General features: G+C 39.3%; 2 protein-coding genes across 2 annotated transcripts; both read right to left on the minus strand.

Moving 5' to 3' along the window:
* Window positions 1–815: 815 nt before the first annotated feature.
* On the minus strand, window positions 816–5,206 carry LOC111231093 (transmembrane protein 236-like). The gene is made up of 4 exons (XM_022758079.1): window positions 4,596–5,206; window positions 3,667–3,739; window positions 2,728–2,851; window positions 816–1,907 (listed from the first exon to the last, which is right to left on the minus strand). Exons 1-4 carry the CDS (start codon window positions 4,847–4,849, stop codon window positions 1,267–1,269), a joined length of 1,092 nt encoding a protein of 363 aa, XP_022613800.1. The 5' UTR covers window positions 4,850–5,206; the 3' UTR covers window positions 816–1,266.
* Window positions 5,207–5,997: 791 nt separating this feature from the next.
* Window positions 5,998–17,282, minus strand: stam (signal transducing adaptor molecule). The gene is made up of 14 exons (XM_022758206.1): window positions 16,963–17,282; window positions 14,492–14,576; window positions 14,202–14,277; window positions 13,880–13,975; window positions 13,615–13,761; window positions 13,206–13,296; window positions 12,769–12,964; window positions 12,335–12,429; window positions 11,127–11,215; window positions 10,746–10,833; window positions 10,514–10,568; window positions 10,173–10,326; window positions 9,732–9,853; window positions 5,998–9,437 (listed from the first exon to the last, which is right to left on the minus strand). The coding sequence occupies exons 1-14, from the start codon at window positions 17,000–17,002 to the stop codon at window positions 9,206–9,208; spliced, it is 1,566 nt and encodes a 521-aa protein (XP_022613927.1). The 5' UTR covers window positions 17,003–17,282; the 3' UTR covers window positions 5,998–9,205.
* Window positions 17,283–17,851: the final 569 nt, after the last annotated feature.

Consider the following 17,851-nt stretch of genomic DNA (forward strand, 5'->3'; position numbering starts at 1 on the left):
TTTGTTTTGTATTACTTGGAGAATCTGTGCCAAAGCACTGAAGCTGCTCTGGAGGTTTGCAGTGTCCCAACACCTCACTAACAAACTCTTTGTTGGTTTTCCTTAGAATTGTGTTATCATTATGAGTCCTGCACACTACGATTGTATAATTATCTGCTCCATGGCATCAATTATGTTATTAATGTTATTAAAATGCTGTTTTGAGTTTCAGTGTATTCAGCATGTCAACTACTTTTGCACATGTGCTAACAGAGAAAGGTATTATTTATATTTTTTTGACCACTTGGGAGCAACAACAAGGTGTAAACACTATACAAGACTCACATATAGTATCACTTTATGAGGTTTAAATAATGAATGTGTTGCCAAACAGCTGCCTATTAACAAATCCAGCAGCCACAGACAAACAAATGTATTTGGAGTTGTGTTTCTGGCCACCTCGTGAATGAGAGTCCAGTATTCATTCTCCTTTGAGCTCTGGTTTCATCTCCACAAACTCCTGAGGGAAATATTTCGTTCTTTAGCTGCTAAATACACGTTCACCAGTAAGTTGCTAACTTTGCTCTGCTATTTGGTGCCGTCAAAGCGTCCTCGCTGAAAGCTGTCTGCTGCTGGAAACAGGTTGATGCAAGAGAACCACAACAGCGAAGTTACAAGTCATAAAACGAAATACAGAAGAGCTGAAAGAGGCTCAAATGCTCTGTACAGCGGAACAGCAGAGTCTCTGCATTCTCACCATGAGTGACCCCCTTCACATTACACATAGACTGTCATATGTGTTGCAGTCATTTGATCCGTGAATTCAAAACCAGTGTTAAAACAAGTTTTATTAAGTTTGTTGGAAATGGTTCAAAATGTTTTGTCTACAACAAATATTTTTTACTCTTTGTAGTATGTTAATAAATGTGGTACAGATAAAAAAAACAAAAAAAAACAATGAAAAATGTAGCAGGAACACCTAAAATTAAAGTATCAATAAATACATTTGGATTCAAATACGACACAGAAATGAGAACAGTTGGCTTATCGTACACTCCAGCCTACACACTTGTTTTGTTTTAAATCCAGAGTCATTTTCACACTTTGATTCGGATAAATGGCCTCTCAATTCATTTGCAGACATTACCATTCCAAACATGCTGCTCCTCGTCATCAGTAGCAGCACCATGTTTCCTTGGTGCTGCTCCTTATACATAAATATGCCGACTGTTCGAGCGTCCACAATCAAAGCAAATGTTTCCTTAACAACAGAATGTGCCACGTCTCCTAAAACATGCTCTGCCTCTTGAATATCCTCAGCTTGGTCAGGAATGTAAAGTAGATAAATGTCAAACTCACCAGCACATTTTTCAGTGGGTATAACAAAGGTGTCACGTAACCAAAGACAACAATCAGAGCCACCCGAATGATAAAGAAAGGAAGCTCCTGCAGAACAAATCCAGCAGAGGACAATAAAGGGTTTTGAGGAGTGATGACCATGCGGAAAGTGGACAGGAAACCAAGAATATAGACAGGGAATACCCAAACTGAGTAGAAGATTGATGGCTCTCCTGCTACTCTCACCAGCTCCACAGTGTCTAACCAGAACATAAAACTATCCACAAACACCTCTGACCTCACATCCCTCCTCCAGAGGAAGCCTAGATGCCCGGGGTGGGACCAAGGGCGTGAGGATGAGGAGTACAGGTAGGCAGTGCTGGTCGCTCGTGAGCTGGGAGTCGAGCGGCTGGGTGAGCCAGCAAAGTCCCGCCATCTGCCTGAGGCGCTGCCATTTCTGGCCTCTGGATGACCTGGGGTCAAACCGTTCTGGCTCTCATCGGGGTGCAGCTGGCCTGATATGGTGGTCACCTGTTCCAGGTGGGTGAGGATGGGGCCCGGCATGTCAAGGTCAGCATCCAGGCTGTCTGCTGCAGATGACGAGAGCACACACAACTCCAGCTGTTATACTACATACTGTCTATGATTATTATTATTATGGTTATTGTTATCCTAAAGTCCAGCCAATGTCAAGATCACTGGACGCCAATACTGACCTTATTAAGTGCACTGGGTGTTTATTTGTCACTGTATTAATACAATTCATTTTTCAGTTGCATTCATTCTTTCATGCTGGTTCACTGCCTGGATACAAATACCCCAGACATAATGAAAGTGAGATCTTTCTTTACAGTGGTGTTAGTGAGTCGCTTCAGGGGTTTTTCGGAGCGGTTACTCTGTAGTGGTGATGGAGGTTAGGACAGCCCTTTCTGCTCCAGGTTTGTTCTATGTCAAGCAGTTTGTAATAGTTTGATTAAATGCTAATTTAAGGATATGCAACATGTAAGCAGTTATTTTTAAAGGTATTAAAACCTGAATCCCTCTGTAAGACTTGGCCTACAAATGCAGGGGCCACCCTCTGACCTGTTTAATTGTGGTGTGTGTTTATGCAAACACATTTGTAATCAAATGGATTGAATTAAATGGTCAGTATCAACTACAGTAGCCAGATAATCATGAGGTGCAACACTGGAGAAAACAACAATGGTCTTTTCTCCATAGCAGATATTTGACATAGTGGCAAAAACAGAGACGTGACAATACCAGGGCCCTGACACTGAAGCAGCTAAATCAAATGTATTATTTACATGTGTGCTTCTCCTTGTGTGTCATGTCAAAATGCCTTCTGTGAAAAAAGGCCTATCTCTACCAGTTCATCGCACGCAACATGAAACCAACTTCAAACCTTACATTGTCCAATGAGACTGCAGGGGCGAATCCTCTCTATAATATCCACACAGATGAGGGAGAACAGCACCAAGGAAACGGGCAACTCGGCGAAATCGTCGAGCCTGTGTCCTCTGTCCACCTGCACCTACAGTATGATGACAACAGTGGAAAAATAAATGTAGAAAGAAACAGTCGAACAGTAGAAGTGATCTGCCACTTAGGAATTATGAGGGAAGAAACAAGAAGAAACAGGAAGAAACGAAACTGAAATTCTTCATTACAACATTTGGCTGGACTGAGAAACAGGAGCTCCTGCATTCCACATTTTATGAACCCATCACATTTTATCACCCCATAATATAGACATTGAGATGCTCCTGAATGCCCTTAACACAAGATTAAGATGTTTGACATCAGATGCTCTTATTCATGTCTTTGCTTGTCAAAGAATAAAATGGTTAAGGACACATTATAAGATATGTGTAAAAATTCCTGTGTTTTTAGGGTGGAGGATGGTATTAAAGTTTGGGTTAATGGCCAACCTGTTATGTTCACCATGGGTTACTGAATAGCCACAGACAGAGTGCAGTCTTGTGACAGGGCACATATTTCCAGTGCCCTTTTCTTTTAATTATGAGATGCCAAAGTCCTCCTCAGTACATGTTGAGATAATCCTTGGATGCACGGTCAATAACTAAATCTCGAAAGACTGAGTGAAACTAGTGACAGGCAATGTTTTCCTTTCTCTGTGGTGCAGCGTGCCATGTCGACCACCACTCAGTGAGTAATTACAGTGCTCTAAACACATTCTCTTACACAAGGGGCTCATAAAACGAGCTTGTGCCACAAATGGACTGTTTACAACAAATATGCCTCTTCAAGGACCCCATCGGAGCATGACAGAACAAAACGTCAACAGGTGCTCCTCGGTGACAAGAAGATCAGTCACGACAACATTACCTTGGAGCTGGCGATTAAAATAGCAAAGCATGGTAATGTACAGAGGATGAGATACGCCAGTGCTGTTGGTCTCCTAAAAACAAAAGAAGTTGTGTTAGTGTACATGTGAATGATGGTCTTTTCAGTATGATTGCTCTTTTTTCAAAGAAATGCTGATCTCATTCTCAATGTATATCCTGTAGTTTATCATGTCATTGTCAGACTTACAATGCTGTTACAGTGGAGGAAAATACAGTTTTGAGATACCTGCGTATTTCCATTTGCTTTTCCTTATGCTTTTTAGTATTTCTAGTTAACTCTACAACATTTATGTTTACTCACTGCCTTCATCTGTTATCTATAGTTACTCTGTAGATTAAAGTGATGTCATTTAACTTTGGTTGAACAAATGCCTCTGTGGCCACCCACTCATTGGGTAAACACTAAAACATAGAATAACGGTAATAAAAGTAGAGAAGAGTCTTTAATGTCAATTATAAAGCTATATCTAGCTAAGCTTGCTAACATGATCTAATGTTAGCCACCATAAGCTACTGGTCACACCAGACCGAGCATGCCTGTAGCAGTAAAACCCCTGAGTGAAGTTGAGCACAGCTGTATTTTATCTTATGATTTGATGTAAACTTTGTTGTTTATTCGTAGTTACATAGTCTCGATGGAAAACTGTGCATACAAAACATCCAATTAGTTTATAAAATATGATGCTTTGTTAAAGGATCATTTTAAATCATGAGTACTTTTACTTATGATAAAATTAAATTTTGCTGATAATAGTTCTGAGTGCAGAATGAATTTTTGCTTGTGTTTCTTCTCATTTTGACTTTGATAACTTGTGTGTGTCCTCACAAATTAGTCATAAGATGCTTTATCTAGCAAATGGCGATACTTAATCATTGTGTAATTGACAAAACCACTTCCCATGTACTCACCACTGTGTGATCTCTGTGATGAACCTCCGCCGCTTCAGGATCAGATATTTGAGAGGAACCCATACCAGCAGGGTCACAGAGGTCACATAGGCAATGGAAGCTGCCACCACGAGCCAGTATGCTGTTAGATCCCGTCCTTTCACGTCACGTATGAGGCTGGCGAACCTCTCCATTATCACAAAGACTGGTACAATAAGAGCCGCAAACTGCAGCACCTCATACAGGACGAACTTGACGGTCTTCCCTGAGGGCATGGTCCCTGAACACCAGTTGCTGGTCTGAACTTGGAGCTAAAGACTGTGACAATCATCTCCCACAGAACGAGTCAGTGGAGCCGTTGGACTCTGCACACTGACATTGCTTACACTGCACTGGAGGCTGTATTCTTTTATTGCTGAGGTAATGAGGTGGTCATGCTCACCTTTTTATGGGCTTACAAAGAAGAGTGTTCCCATCCCATAATTTCAAGGAGAAAATGACATTGAGCCTGCAGCTGAACTATAAAAAAAGGACATGATGACACTGAGACCCTTCACAAGTTTTTGTTCAGATGAGCAAAATCATAATAAAATAAAACCAAAATATACATATACAACTTTGTATTTAGCTGCTGTTAAGATTGCAGCAAAACAAAATTAAAAATGCAATGTGAAATTAAAAAATTCTCAGTAATTCCCTGCTACTTTTAAAATCACATGCTGAGTGGCTGCAAGGTATTCTGTTGTAGGGACACTTCACAAATTTCTTCTATCTGGGCTTGTTAGCTCCCACATACACTGATCTCCATCTAGTGGCGAGGTATAGTTCCTGAAAACATGGTTTTAAACCCAACAGTGTCCCAGTTCCAGATGAAGCACTGATTCTTCTCATTGTTTGGAATATGTAGTGAGTTCACACTGGAAATGGGATAAAATAAAGTAGACAACACACAGACTAAATATGTTCCCTTTTTGTGTGTGCTGTTGATGCAAACTATTCTCCCACAATGCTCAAAGGAAAATAGAGGAGATGCTCACACCTGAAAAAAAATGCTGCAGTATGATCGACATCGCCACACATATTGTAGAATTCCCTGTTAGTATAAAATGTTAAAGTATGTTGATTTTTTGTATACCATCTGCTAAAACAGTATAATATAACACATAGCATACACTGTATAGAATTAGTACTGTACATAGTATGGACAGCTTTAGCATTCCTTGATAACATTCAATATCCATGAATAAAGAAATCCCTAAAGAGAAATAAAAGCAGTAATAAATAAATTAAAATAAATAAGGGCTTTCACATAGTGTCCTGAAAATGCCTCTCATCAGTGAAAATCTTTGTAAAGTTAAACCAAATAAAAACACTTGTTGTATTTCACGCAACTACAAAGACAACAAGGCCATACATATTATTCTGTACATTTGGCCTGGTTTTATTGTGAATATCAATTAATAAGTATGGTTAAAAGAATACATACAAACAGCAGGATACAAGTTTAGACAGAACCTTTACAATAATGTTGGTTTAAAACTTAAAAACAGGCAGCATCTCAATCCTGTACAATAAAGTTACACCGGGGCTGCAGTCCAACACTGTGGTGCAACAAGATGTTACATTTGGATGATGTGTGATGACTAACTGGCTCCTGGTGCCGCGGTCCCAGAATAGCAGCTACTTTGATATTTTCCGCCCTCTTTGATCCAACTGATTAACACTATTTCTCTCTAGCATTTAGTTGAAGGCAGCAAAAAAGTGATTCCTCATCTTTGAATCAACTATATTAATGCTAAAAAAAATTAAGTTCTGGAGAATAAAATGGCCTCTTGCAAAGTCCCAGGTACCAAGGTTAAGTTGGGGGTTGTTTTATATTCTTAAAGGTGGCACAGGGATGACAAGAAGCTGCACATTTGAAAACAGTATCGCAAGAGAAATTAAAATGACACAAATTTGCCCTGCAACCGGAACATGTGGTTAAACATATTTTAAACTGCTTCATAATTCCTTCACTTAGCATCAATCAATATTACACAACAACAGATAAATAACTTTCCTACTTCATCGGCTTTTTGTGATCCAATCAGTTTTTGTAAAAATCAACTCTTTTAACATGTAGAAGCGAAACAAATTAGCTGTATGAAGGTATGAGTAGACTTTGTACAACACTTGATCTTTCCCCTCAGGGTGGCGCTGTGACTGAAAGCTTATGTAGACTTTGGTAAAGAGATGTTTCCAAATCCTGACCATCATAGAAGCCTTATTTCAGTTCTGCTTCAGGTAGAATTTGTTTTAATGTTAGACAGCTGTGAAAGAGGACATGTTTGAAATGCATATGGAGGGGGAGGGGGGGGGGTTCAATCAGTTTTCACATTACCATTTGACCCTACAGTACAATAAGCATGTATCAAACACAGAGAGAAACGTCCATGTTCTCACGTCAGCCATTTAAATATACAACTAAGTTAGGCAGAATATCACATATTCCACTTTCCTGTGAATACATACATCCTGCACTGCTTCTTCATTTAAAATAGCATAACAATAATCAAAACATAAATTAAAATGTACTACAAAAAAAACATTGTATTCATTTTTCCACACTGACTAAAGAGATGCTTCAAAGACACTGGGGCGGTTCAGAGAATTCACCCCATAGTAGCCAAGTCTGTGGTACGAGTCTGTTAGTACAGCTCCTGAATGGAAACAGAGCTGGTCTGACGTCCACCAGCAAGGATGCAGAACTGCTCGTTTTGAAAAGGAAAACTCTGCAGTATGAAGTGAGGAGTCATTGAAAGAATAGAAAATTATCTTGTTTTTCTGGCATGTGGTTTTTTTCCCCCACTTTGTTCTCTTTGGCTTTTACACCTTTTAAATTCACCTGGGGCATCATGACTGCAGAGTTCACCTTTAAGGCTGAACCAAAAACACCTGGAGCTGTGTTAACATTCATCCCACCCATGAGGTCATCATGTGGCTTAACTACTAGTTCAGTACAGTATATACAAGAGTCATGTGCATGCTTGAATTCCTCTTGTTTCTTTTCCCTCCAAAAAACAAAGTGGCTTCAGTTTTCAGTACTTCTAAAAGTTGACAACATATACAGAATGTAGTAGCCTAACGTTTTCGGCATCGCTAAACGTCCATTTTCTCTCTCTATATATATATATAAAAAAATGAAAGGTAAATGTAATTCAACGCCGCTTTTTTGTGACGTTTGTGTGTGACTGAAGTTGCTTTAAGTGGGTGAGAAGGCTGTGGCGTGTGGATCTATCTCAATGTTAGTGTGTGAGTGAAGGTAAATTATCACGTACGGCTGAGGATGTCTGAACCAAGTGCAGTAACTGTATTTGTGTGTGCGTCAACTGCTGTACACCTGCCTGTATTGTGTTTGAGAATCATGTGCGAGTAGCTCCAGTGTGCATGTTGGGGGTGGAGTGAATGAATGCCAGTGTGTATTTCCCACTTGATCAAATAGTAATTGAATATGTAATATGTTGCCAGGTTGAAGTGGTTACAGTTACACTTGTTTTCTTAAAGCAATTTGATTATGCTCTACTTAACAAGCCTGTAATTTCTTAATAATTTCCTAGACAGTTTCTGGGAAAGAAAATTACTGATAAAATACTGTAGAAACGGGTGCACCTCAAATTGATTAATTAAAATTAGTTGCTAGTGTAACCTAAAGACTTTTGCATGTTCAGCTGATCCACTGTGTACTCAAAAGTGTGAAATTTGTTGACAAACAATTGTACAATTCAACATACCACATACAGTATGAAGAATGAACATTTTGTTTTATCAAAGTTTAAATAGAGACTTCTTTTTTTTTTTCTTTTTTTTAAACAAATTCCTTTGGAATTAATCAACTGAACTAGAGTTTAACTAAAAGAACTTGCCTAGTTTTCTCTATAATTATTACAAAATTGTGTTTTTCTCTCCTGGAAACTTCTGAGGAAATTATTTACAAAAGTACTCAGCCATAAAATAAATCATTACCGCAATTTCTCAATTGTCCTGTCACTACCAGGAAACAAGAAATGTCAGGTCTTGTAAATAAAAATGGACAATGCATATATTGCTATTAGATCTAGATTTGGAAGTGATCAGACTTGAATGATGACCAAAAATTAAATAAGTGCAACTGCAAATGAAAGTGCAACTGAAAGTTCCTCCATGTCTGCACATGTAAAATCAGATGAACACATGATGGAGAAGAGTGAAAACGCAAGAACACGATTAATCAAATGGAATCCTAAAACAGAGTGTCCATTTTCAGGTCAGTGTGGCTTGGTGTGAGCTCTTCAAATCGTGATCACTTCTAAACCTGGAGGAAGAAGTGCAATTGTATAATTAACTGTATATCTGCCATATAATAATGTAAAGCATGTCAAATGTCAAGGTTAGTCTAATCGCATTTGTATTTTTCCGTCCATCTAGGGTTTCGTAATAAAACAAGACTTAAAATATAATAAAAGAAATGATGTAAGACCACTATTTGATCAGGTCTGGTGCGTGTGTGTGTGTGTGTGTGTGTGTGTGTGTGTGTGTGTGTGTGTGTGTGTGTGTGTGTGTGTGTGTGTGTGTGTGTGCGTTTTGTGCGGGGATAACAGTGAGCTAAGGGGGCCCTATAGCAAGGCTTTCTCTGAGTAGGGGGCCTGTGTGGCATCTGAGGAAGGTGCTATGCTTGGGCCAGAGTGGGTGCTGTAGTTTGGCGTCTGCGTCATGCCTGTGGGAGTCGTGCCTGGGGCGGGGCCAGGGGCGGTGGCTGGGTTCTGGTAGGACTGAATGTCTGCTGGGGCCATGCCGCCTGGAGCTGCAGTGTAGACTGGCGGCTGGCCCATGTACATATGAACGTCACTATGGAAAAGAGTGAAGCAACATGAATTACAACACTACAGCAAGATGGAATCATTAAACTGTAAATGGAAGGTTGAATCATTAATACTGAAAACTCTCAGTATTCAAACAATGTCCAGGCCTCAAAAACCAGCTGAGACCAGCACACACAATTTCAGGCCAGTCGCTAATAAAGGCCAGTAATACTAAGGGGAATTGACCTGTAGTTTAACTTGCATGGTTACTTCAGCCTAATTTAGATTTCTGCTTTTTATGCTTTAGTATACCAGGACACAAAGGCATATGTGGACTCACCTGGGAGCTGGCTGGCCAGGTATGGGGGCTCCAGCTGGAAGCTGCTCCATGGGAACAGTATAACCCTGCACCGCAGTACCACTCATTGCATATGAACCTGATGCAGGCTGGCCAGGGTAGACCTGTGGGTCAAACACATGTGCAAAGCTCACACTGAGTGCTACTGAGGTAATAAGGGCTTTGCTAGATTGACAACAAAACACACTTGAGAAACTCTAAAGTAACATCCTTCTCTAAATATGAAACTGTCAGCTCAGCAGTTCTGAGAGCAAAATTTCAATCTATTCTAGATGATTCAAAGACATTGTTTCTGCATTCTGTGCTGACATAGATGATAGATAGATGGCACTTCAGATACACTGTAAATTGAAGTAATGTTGAGCCTCAAAACTGTTCTGCTCAAAGTATAAGTGTCTGTGTCACATGACGAGTTGACTATACCTGCTGCGCTGCATTGGCAGGCTGCTGCATGTAGTATTGTTGGCTCTGCAGCTTGGCATACATGGCGTACACTGGATCCTCATTCATCAACTTTGCATACAAAGACAGAGCTTCCATCACCTTCACGTTCAGCTCCGACAGCTCTGAGTGCTTCCTGTTGATAGAAACCAACACAAACTGTTAAATTCCTTTAACTACATTTTCCATGAGGGTAAGCTTATGTAGATCTGTTGATATGTTTTATATCTGGTATCTGCATTCTTTTATGCGTGCACATTTTTCAACTGACAATAATTTGTGGTTCTCTTTTGGCAAAACCATGTCATTTCTGCACAATGCACCTGTCAATATCCTCCAGCTTCTGGTCAATGAGAGGTCCCATTTGATTGCAGGCACCTGATAAAAATAAAATAAAAAAATGTTACAGATTTAATCTCTAGTCAACATTAATTCATCAAAAAAAAAAAAAAAAAAAGAGTACCACATTTGTTACAGTAAACCAATTGATTTTTGATTTGATTTTTCCTCTTTCAGTCTTTTACTCTCATTATTTCAGTCTTAAATTCAGTTTACCTTCAAGCTGTAGTAGCTCAACACTGTCTGACTGGTTGTCTGTGGGATCTGCACTCTGAATCATCTGCAGTAGCTGGTCCATTTTGTCCTGAAAAATTAAGTTTCTGTAGTGAGACTCTTTGGGTAGGTGTGATGAGTTAATTTTTCAACACGACTAAATCCAATTTGGAGAAAGAGAAAAAGAAGACATTATCCTGGGGAAATCAGTTCACTAATTAATTTCACTAAAATAGAAAACCTTGTCTCTGTTAGGCTTTTATTCTGACTTTGTTGATGCTCATTTTATGACAGCGTGACTATCTTGAAACAAAACTTGTGGCAAAAGTGCCACATTGAGGGTGAGCAAGCTTAGTAAGTCAACACACAATGCAGGGAACTTACCTCATCTATATAAACAGGCTCTTGTTCAGGCTCTATGGTCTCCACCTGGATGTCCTCACTGAACTGTACTGTCTTCTTCTCTGTCTTCACTGAACATTTCCAAGTAACAGTGAATGCGGCAACAGAAAAACAACGCAACAGTAGCAATCAGAAACACATACGCAAGAAGTCAGGAGGCGCTGATTCGATACTCAATGTTCCGATTCTAACGCAAAACACTAGTCCAGATATCAGATGAAAAAAACCCCAAACATCTGATAAAAGCTAGTGACAAATCTTGAAATGTCAAACCACTCTATAACGAAAACTCAGAAACAGTAGAAACAGCAGTTGCCAGCTGTCATGTTTGCTGAGTGGAGTGATTTTACAACGACAGTGGAACAAAGCAAAATAGCAGAATGCACGCGTGGCAGTTTGAGTGTTTCGAGGGATTAAACATTTGCAGAAGCATCACGCAAAAGAATATGATGAAGCTATAGAAGCTGTAGAAGCAACAAGCGCTAATAACAAAAGTGTGCCCAAGCATCAAACATCTGGATGTAATGAAGAAGCATGACAAACTCCCACCAGACAGGAGAATGTTTAGACGACAGAGGTTCTGCTTTGCAAAGTGATGCCCCAGGCTAAACATTTCTGTGGCTCACACAGTAGAAGCCATTGTGACGGCAATGAAGATAGTAAATGCTTGAATGATAGACCTGAATGGATTTAAAAAAACAGCGTGCATCACTCAATGCCAAGTACTGAGAAAGCTGCATTTGAATAGCTCATTCGGCATTTACAGAAAATAAATAAACAATATTCCATATCAATATGATAGAATCAAATTTGTTGTATAAGAATCAGAAAAGATAAAAGCTGCATAAAGCTCTCTAATAAGAAAAGGATGTGTGTCCAAAAAGCTATCAGAACAATTCTCTTACGGCTTCCCAGAAGTACACACAGTTTTATTGTTTACTTCATGTGATAACCCACATATCTTTTTATGTTTATGACACTAATAACTTGATTGTGTTGTCTTTGTAATCGTGCTGTGTTCTTTGTATTGTTTCACGAGCAGTGTGTAAGTGATATTGTGTGTAAGTCTTTCCCTCTCTGGGATCAATAAAACAATACTGCTAATGGACTAAATGGGATATCAAAGAACTAGCAATGACATAAATGGATAAAGGATGTGTTTCTGTGTGTGTGTCTATGTGTACACTCACTCATCTCAGGCTCTGCCGTGAGGTCAGCAGTGACAAAGTTAGAGGGGAACAGCCCCACTCCCTGGTATGTTTCCCCTTTCCACCAGTTGGGATCACTGAAAAAAAGAAAAAATCCTCACGTATGACTATCTGTTGTGTTTTCAGTTTTGCAGAGCTCATATAAAGATTTAACAGATTAGTTGAGCAGATTATTTTACTACTTATTTTCAAGCTTCTTTGAAACGTTAGGATATTTTTTTGAATTCTTGACGAGTCATTTTGTCAGGTGAATACCTTATCATCAAATTGTAACACAATCAAAAACCAGTTGTGATACTACAGGGGTATTTTCTTTTTAACAACTCAGAACACCACCTAACTGCCCTAAATCCTCTCAGTTATTTGCTAAATCCTTGTTTGCTGTGCTCATTTTTTGTATGCGTGTAAAAGTTCACCTATCGTCCAGGATAGTGATGATTTCTCCTGACTTGAAGGTGAGCTCATTGTCCTCAGCAGCCTCGAAGTCGTAGATGGCACGGACTTTTCTGCCATCCGACTTGTGTGAGGAGAGCAGGTTAGAGGTGCTCGGGTACAGGCTCGACAGGGAGGTCTGTGGCTGCTGACGTTGCTCCTTCAGCGACAACTCAATAGCTGCAAACAAAAAAGCCCAGAAAGATGTGATTGTGTTTTTGCCCTCAAAAGTCCTTAACCCTTGCCACACATCTGCAGTTCATCAATCCAGTGTGAACTGTGATGCAATGCCAGTAAAGACACAAAAGGTGTCAGTGTGCATATTTTAGACGATAATGTCCTTTTACATACATTTCTCCATTGATGCCTGAGGATTGAAAATCAGAGTAACTGTCATGATAATGAGCTAAAAGTTCCTTACCTTTGGCCAAGTCTTCCTCCTCTTTTTTGTTTGTTGAGGTGGACGGATCCTTTGCCACTAAAGCAGGGCTTGCTTTTGCTTGCTCTGCAGCCTGTGAAAAATTGATAATCATATACTTATGTAAATGGACTGCACTTATATAGCACTTTTCTAATTTTATCGACCACTCAAAGCGCTTTACACTGCAAGCCACAGTTTCCTCCTGAACCACAGCCCACCCCCAACTCATCACTTGAGTCTAAACATTTAAGCAACCATAAAATTAACCATTTACTTTTTCTTTAAACATTTTTGTTTTATTAGATATCATTTGTATTGTATGCATCTTCATTACTAGTCCACTAGGATGCCACAAACATAGAAATCTAAAAATTTACAAATAACTTTCTATTCCACCCTACGGGCCTACCTGGGACCCCACTGCAGGGAAAGTGACACCTTGCTCACGCAGATTTTTGATCATCGCCGAGATCAGACTGAGTTGTGGATCATTGCGGAAGTCCTCGGCCCACTCCACCATAAGGGCCTTCAGCTTCTCACACACTTTGGGGTGGCCCTGGAGACATGACAAAGCATTTTATGAGAATAAGCATGGCGCATGGCCTAATTTCAAGTAATCACAAATACTTAATGGAGGTTATCTGGACACACAGAAAATGAAAATGACCACATACCTTGTTTAAGACATTACTGACTTCACTGGCAAACTCTCTGGAGCACACCTCCAAGTGGAATATCTTCCCACAGTTTGAGACACAAGCACCAAGAAGCTGCAAGGACAAAGGGAAGGGTACAAGATATATCCATAACAGCAGGCGACAAATGTGTAGCACCTATTAAGATATAACTTATCATAGCATAGATTTGGTTACTCCATTAGCTCCCATCTTAGTGAGGGGTTAATTAAGTTAGATGACAGGAAGACAACATGACGCCTCCATTAACTGAACGATCACATTTATACCAAACATGGCTGTTTGTTTCCAGTCTGCTTACAGTCAGTGCCTGCATGGCCACATGAGGATCCTTGTGGTTCACTCTTCTCATTATAGAGCGGAGACATTCTTTAGGCCTGCAACAAAATGGTAGGAATCAAAGGTTTGTAGAAATGAATTGCTTGGCCACAGACCAATGTCACTATAGAAGTTTTAACATTGAGAATCAATATTTATCTTAAGTTTCTCCTTGTGTCCCTGAGCTACGCATTTTAAAAATTGAAAGCCCTAAAGAAAAGCTGATAGAAGTGTTTGTGTGGATTTGTTGTGTGTGGCAGACAGTTAACTAACCCAGTGCGTGACTGTCCTATCTTATCACATATGTCCAGAATGAGGCCCCAGTCCTCAGCTGTGTTCATCTCACTGGTCGCTTTCTCTGCAGGAAAAAGCACAACAACAGCACAAAACTTAAAGATTGCAAAAACACTTTTTCATAACTTATTGTATTTGGAGACAGGGACAAAGAGGAGAGGTAATGATCCTCCGAAGGTCAGAAATAATAAAGCTTCTTGAAACAAAAGTTGTGGTTGCATGCGACATCCTCTGTCAATCGAATTTTGGCATAGACAAATTTTGTTGCTTCCAAAACATCTGTTCAAACAACAGCTGCATTATGCACCCTCACAAATGAGCATAAACGCTAGAGAAATACAGAGGGCGGACAAAATAACAGTGTCCTCTATAACAACAGTCCTGCAGTAAATACCAGTCTGATGAAGCCCATAATGTTTGGTTTACTGTCTCAAGTAATTTAATTTTATTCAAGTTTATTTGAGACTAGCTTGTGCTATTGTGAGAATATACCTATTCAGCAGTGGTGAGAGTTCCTCTTTGTTAATGCATTTGCTCTATCATCAGTAAAGGAAGAGGTGCTCAGATCCTTTTCTTAAGTAAAAGTACCAATTCAACAGTCTGAAAATACTCAATTGCAAGTAAAAGTCCTGCATTCAAAATTCTACTTACACAAAAGTTCAAAAATATTATTATGACCAAAATGTACTTCAAGCATCAAAAGTAAAAGTGCTTGTTCTGCAAAAAAGTGCTTTGCATATATGGTCATGAGATAAATCTCCACAAATCTGTTTTCAGCTATTGGTCTTTTCTCTAAACTTTTATTTTTTTGTGAAACATTGGACAATGTTTGACTCAAATAGTAATTTTAATTAACCCATCTCAGAGGTTGGTCTCTTTTTGGTGATAGAAAACATCATAGACCATCATAGAATTGAAGTACGTAACAAGGGGTCCCAAACTGGACATGTCTAAGTCACCACAAGACAAAAACCACTGGTGATCTTTAAGAAACGTGTAGTATTTGACCAGCTTTTTATATTTCTAATGTAAAAACTTAATCTGAATACTAAGCTGTAACCTGTTCAGTAAAAAGTACAATATTTTCCTCTGAGATGTAGCTAGTGGAGTAAAAAGTGTAAAGTAGTAAAAAAGGGAAATACTCAAACTAAGTACAAGTACTTCAAAACTGTACTTAAATTGTAGTATTGTAGTAATTCAAGAGTACAGTGCTTCAGTAAATGTCCTGAGTTACTTTCCACCGCTGCATTTGCCATATGTCTCCATGATTTATTCCAAAATATGTCATTTTACAGTGTTTGATGGACCAGCAGTTCATACATTAAGTACAGTATTTCACCTCTCTACTTGACTTGTGTTTACACGTCTTGCCTTGTACATTACCCCAAATATGGACAAATATATTGCTGTACAGACATGATTTAAAGTTGTAGCTATTCATTCAAGATCACTAGGTGCATCAGACCATTTTGAACAATCCTGCAAATCAATAAGCAAGACTTTGTGATGAAGTAAATTGATTTTGTTTTACAGAATATTTACTTTATTAAGATTCATGTGGATATTGCAATGTCAGATTACCAATACCAAAATAGAGGAGAGGCACCTAACAGCATATTTACTCAAAAACAGAACTGAACACTGTCAAAATGACCATTCATGGTGAAATAACACCCGACAGCCCAAACATACCCATTACAAGCCTCACCAAATTAGCATTTACTGCTGGCTTTCAGGGCTGTAGCTTGTATGGTAATGTGCAGTGTGGTGTTTGTGTACTTTGCCCACCCCTTTCCACTGGACATGCTAATGAAGTGGTTAACCACTCGACCCAGAACAAAGAGAGAAAAGGAAACACATCGTAGCTGTACAGTTTCACACACCACACCGCATCCTCTTTCACTTCCAGTCACTGTGAGATGTCAGGCTCATCATATTGGTTAGCCAACATACAATGGGATACAGTAAGGTACTGATGAGGCAGATGACTAGCTAGCTAGCTTCAATTAGCTGATGACAACATCTCTATCACACGTCAATTAACAGTTAGCCTGAAGATAAACTTTACTTATAATATAGCTTGCAAAGCAACTGAAAAATACAAATAGCGTAAAGGCTTGTCTTTTCAAATGTCGCACTTTGTGAACGTTTTCAAGGATTCTGGATGCTAGCTGCTGCTAGCTAAATCTCCACATTAGATAAGGCAAGCTAGTTAGCCCACTGAGCTTTCTAGCTAACTGAATCACAACAAACATCGGGAAAACACACAGTACCAGTATCAGTTTATATATCCTGCAAAATACACTGCAAGACAGCCATTTAACATCAACAGTGTAAGTCCTGAGGCTAACTGTGAGGTTGAACACAGCTGGAGAACACAAACAAAGCTGTCTGACCACAGCTACTTCAGCTAGCCTGCTAGAAATAGCCCCTAGTTCTTGATTACTCACCAACATCTTGGTCAAATGGGTTCGTCGCGAAGAGAGGCATTGCTGGTGTATTGACAACAACAGATTTCGCCTTCCCCTGTTATTTTCTTTCCCTCTGGTTTATTTCATACAATAAAAACGCATAGTAACAACAGCTTCATGAATGTCAAGCGGAGCTAAGCTGACTCTACTCTACACAGTCACTCCTTCACCAGACGGCAACAAGATGAGTATTCCGGGTAGCTGTCCCGTGTTAAGCAGACCGCTGTCATCGACTATTATTCAGCGCTCACACCTGTTAATTAACTGTACAGCTGTGATCAACTGGACCATGAGCTACAAATTGCCCTTGCCGTAAAAAAAATAACATGTCATCGTCAGGTGATGGTGATCATGTGACGTTATCTCATTGCTTTACCACAAAACATTTGCTTTTTCCCCATCTGGACCAGGTCCGGATCAAAAACCACAATGCGCACACTGGTCAAATCTGGACTAGATTATCACAGAGAGGCTGAAGACTCTTTAAAACACATTTTCTGATTTGTGAAACCTTTATTCTGTTTATGAAAACTGCAATGAGGGAGATTTCACTGTGTTTGTCACATCTAGACCATATCAGACCAGGTCTACCTTTACAGAAATGTAATACATAACATATATGTCCCTATATCAAGAGTGTTGTTGCTATATATGTCACATATATACATCCTCAGGATATATGAAGATATAAGTTTGTAACATGTATTAAATACCCATAGTACATATAGTAAAATCTATATTTAATGTATGCAAGCCTATGCAAGTTTATTAAAACAATATACATATAAAAATCCATATGTTTATGTATGTTTTTCTTATCAATTTCTCATTCATTTTGAACATATGTGTCTTCTCATTCTGGTAAGGT

Source organism: Seriola dumerili, unplaced genomic scaffold (assembly GCF_002260705.1).
Source record: "Seriola dumerili isolate Sdu_G_001 unplaced genomic scaffold, Sdu_1.0 BDQW01000291.1, whole genome shotgun sequence".
In the NCBI taxonomy this organism is placed as follows: Eukaryota; Metazoa; Chordata; class Actinopteri; order Carangiformes; family Carangidae; genus Seriola; species Seriola dumerili.

Excerpts from the sequence above, each read along its gene's own strand:
- LOC111231093 (XM_022758079.1), bottom strand. The coding sequence starts at position 4,849 with ATGCCCTCAGGGAAGACCGTCAAGTTCGTCCTGTATGAGGTGCTGCAG. Across the intron at positions 3,740-4,595 it reads ATCACAGAGATCACACAGTG|GAGACCAACAGCACTGGCGT; the intron begins GTGAGTACATGG and ends TTTTGTTTTTAG. Across the intron at positions 1,908-2,727 it reads CTGCAGTCTCATTGGACAAT|CAGACAGCCTGGATGCTGAC; the intron begins GTAAGGTTTGAA and ends CGTCATCTGCAG.
- stam (XM_022758206.1), bottom strand. The coding sequence starts at position 17,002 with ATGCCTCTCTTCGCGACGAACCCATTTGACCAAGATGTTG. Across the intron at positions 11,216-12,334 it reads CACGGCAGAGCCTGAGATGA|TGAAGACAGAGAAGAAGACA; the intron begins GTGAGTGTACAC and ends GGAAATGTTCAG. Across the intron at positions 9,438-9,731 it reads CCTGGCCAGCCAGCTCCCAG|TGACGTTCATATGTACATGG; the intron begins GTGAGTCCACAT and ends TCTTTTCCATAG.